We start from the raw sequence: 3,358 nt of genomic DNA, 5'->3' as shown, positions 1-3,358 counted from the left end.
ATTCGAAAAAGCGACAGCCGAGAAAATCAAGTGCCAGCAGGAGGCCGACGCCACCAACAGGGTGATCTCGCTGGCCAACAGGTAGCTCGCCCTGCCGCTCGGCCTTCCGGACCCCCGGAATGGACGGGCCCACAGTGGGCCTCTGGGGGGGAGGGACGAGCCAGCGGAGGCCGCGACGTCCCAGCCTTCACTTGCCGAGCACGAAGGCACGAGGCTAAACAGAGCGGCTATTTGCTGGCCCGTGACCCCACCTCCTGGAACGGTGGCACTTCCAGGTGGACCCTGAGTGCTCAGTGGCCTTCAGGGAGCGTGACTTCTCGCAGTGCAGAATCCCAAGTAACCCCGACCTGCCCAGGCGCTAGGTCCACGGCGGCTCATCCCGGGCAGAGTTCTGTTGGAACCCACTGTCACCCGTACCGTGGCGTCACCGTGGCCTATACCATGGTGTCACCGTCACCTGTACTGTGGCGCTGGGTGCAGGCTTCCAGGGCCACCTCACGTTTGCAGCGCGTGATGACGTCGGCTCCAGAGTACACTGTCCTGTGAGCCACACCGTCACCTAATGTTGCCCAGTTGCCACCCTAAAACTGTACAAAGAAGCAGATGAAATCAATTTCAATAACATACTAGGCCTCAAATCTGATACTTCAGCCCACGATCCGTGTGGACGATCAGTGAGACGTGTCACGTGCTCGTTCCCGCTCCGAGCCCGAGATCCCACGCGCGTTTACGGCACGTCTCAGTTCCGGCCAGCACGTCTGGGCGCTCTCCGGGCGGTGGCCATTAGAAGCGGGGGCGCCCCGGTCCCCTCCGTCCAGTGAGCTCGTGACCCCGCGCCCGTTGCAGGCTGGTAGGGGGTCTAGCGTCGGAAAACGTCCGCTGGGCCGAGTCGGTGGAGAACTTCAGGAGCCAGGGCGTCACGCTGTGCGGGGACGTGCTGCTGATCTCCGCCTTCGTCTCCTACGTGGGCTACTTCACCAAGAAGTACCGCAACGAGCTCATGGAGAGGTTCTGGATCCCGTACGTAAACAAGCTGAAGGTGAGCGGCCGTTGCTCGGGAAGCCAGCAGAAGTCCCCTGGGGCAGACTCCCGGGCCGAGGCTTCGGCCATCAGACTCCCGGGCCGAGGCTTCGGCCATGCAGGGCTGGGACTGTGGCCGGGGTCGCCGACGCCAACGCCTTTTCCGGCCGGCCCCAGGTGGCTCCGTCAGGGCGGTGTGGACGGACAGCCGTCTTGTCGCACGGGGCCTGGCTCGCCACCACCTGCCACAGAGCCACCGGCCGCTGGGAGGGTCGCTTTCCCGTGAAGCTGTCGGGCCACACTGTCCCTTCTGAGAGAAGACATTTCCTCGGGGCAGGTCCCCATCCCCATCACGGAGGGTCTGGACCCCTTGAGCCTGCTGACCGACGACGCAGACGTGGCCACTTGGAACAACCAGGGGCTCCCCAGCGACCGCATGTCCACCGAGAATGCCACCATCCTGTGCAACACGGAGCGCTGGCCACTCATCGTGGACGCCCAGCTGCAAGGAATCAAGTGGATCAAAAACAAATACGGGAGCGAACTGAAGGCCATCCGCCTGGGACAGAAGAGGTGCTCGGTGGCCGCCACCCCGCGGGCAGGGAGCGGGGGCGGGCCATCCGGTCAGCTGCTGGCTGTGCCAGGAAATCCACCATCAGCGGTTCGTCCCTGCTCGACGGTGGACGGATCTTTCAGTATAAATACTGGCCCCGGGTGGGTTTGCTTTTTAACATCTGGCCCTGGGGACAGTGCCAAGAAGAGTAAAGAATGAGTCCGAGGGCTGCCCCTGCACCCCCGCTGCCCGCAGGGAGGGAGCGCCGACCGAGGCCCCGGCCTGGGTTGAGTCCAGCCTGGCCTTCTGCCGGCCAAGAGGCTGCGGGCCGGTCACTTTCCCATCCCTCGTCCCTCGTGAGGCTTATTTCCTCGTCATACATGGGGAACAGTGGCCCGTAGCAAAGGCCACCCTGTGTGTGCCCCGTGTGCGGGGAAGGCCGGATGGGATGCCTGCGTGAACACGGATGGGACACAGGCGTGAACACGGATGGGACGCAGGCGTGAACACGGATGGGACGCAGGCGTGAACACGGATGGGACGCAGGCGTGAACACGGATGGGACGCAGGCGTGAATACGGTGGCCTCCGCAGCCATGGTGGCTCCGTTTTCACCCCCACCCCTGTGACCCCAGAGGGGTGATTTACACAGACGCCTCGAGCCCCGCTCGGGGGCGGGAGGGGATGGGTCTCAGAGGGGCACGAGCCTCTGGCCCCTGGGTCACCTCTGCCCCCGAGGGCTGCCCCCAGGGGACGCAGGAACCCGCCATCACTAGGCCCTCCGTCATTCGCTGTCTCCTGCACCGTGCCCGCAGCTACCTGGACATCATCGAGCAGGCCATTTCAGAAGGGGACATCTTGCTCATCGAGAACATTGGCGAGACGGTGGACCCTGTGCTGGACCCCCTGCTGGGCAGGAACACGATCAAGAAGGGGAAGTGAGTGGCCACGTCACCTCCGTGGTCTAAGCCACGTGAGCCCTCTCAGAGGCCGGGGCCGGCCCGCGTGTGCAGGAGCGTGCAGGGCACGGCCTCTGCCTCCCAGTAGGCAGCAGGGGCTTCGATGCGGTGCTGCCGGGTGCGAGGGGACCCCCAGCACCTATGAGGCCACCTCCCCACTGCAAGTAGCTGCGTCGTTTTATCAGGGATGACCTCCAGACAGTGGGCCTCGAGGGTCACGTTTTTATTTCTGTGCATTTTGCAAATTTCGAACCGATGCTTCTTTTTAATTCAGGTGAAATTCAAACAACATAAAAGTAGCTATTTTTAGTGATAGTTCAGTGGCATTTAGAGCGTTCACAGTGTTGTCAGCCACCACCTCTGTCCAGTTCCAAAAGGGACTGGACGGAAACCCCGTGCCTTTGAGTGGTCACCTCCCTCCCGCCCCTGCCGACCACCGACCCGCACTCGCCTCCATGGACGTGCTGGACACATGTCATCAAGGGACTCACGATGTGAGCCTCTCTGTGACTGGCTCCTTTCCCTCGGCGTAATGTCCTGGGGTCCCCCTCGGGGCCGGCACTCAGTCCTGTCCGTGGCTGAGTGACAGTCCTTTACGCGGATAGATCGTGGTTTGCTGCGTTGAGCTTGGAGTTACCTTTCTAATATAAAAAGTTAAGTCGATGTAAGCAGTGCGAGGTCAGAGTTGATATGAGCCACCTCGAAATGCAGGGGTGCAAGCAGAAGCCCAGCAGAGAGGTAGCAAGTAAACTCCCGGAGAGCTACACTCTGAGAAGGGCCTGGCAGGGGTGGCGATGCCCAAGGGGTGAAGTTAGAGGCCCCCAAAG

General features: G+C 62.2%; 1 protein-coding gene across 1 annotated transcript in view; it reads left to right on the top strand.

Moving 5' to 3' along the window:
• Window positions 1–3,358, top strand: part of DNAH17 (dynein axonemal heavy chain 17) — a 140,822-nt gene that overhangs the window by 111,061 nt on the left and 26,403 nt on the right. Inside the window, exons 64-66 of the mRNA XM_023531633.1 lie at window positions 847–1,039; window positions 1,358–1,593; window positions 2,388–2,510. Of these exons, the coding sequence (XP_023387401.1) occupies window positions 847–1,039; window positions 1,358–1,593; window positions 2,388–2,510 (552 nt within the window). The remainder of the gene's footprint in view (window positions 1–846; window positions 1,040–1,357; window positions 1,594–2,387; window positions 2,511–3,358) is intronic.

Source organism: Pteropus vampyrus, unplaced genomic scaffold (assembly GCF_000151845.1).
Source record: "Pteropus vampyrus isolate Shadow unplaced genomic scaffold, Pvam_2.0 Scaffold72, whole genome shotgun sequence".
Classification (NCBI taxonomy): Eukaryota; Metazoa; Chordata; class Mammalia; order Chiroptera; family Pteropodidae; genus Pteropus; species Pteropus vampyrus.
The sequence above is the reverse complement of the archived record's forward strand: the minus strand, read 5'-3'. Positions and strand labels throughout refer to the sequence as shown.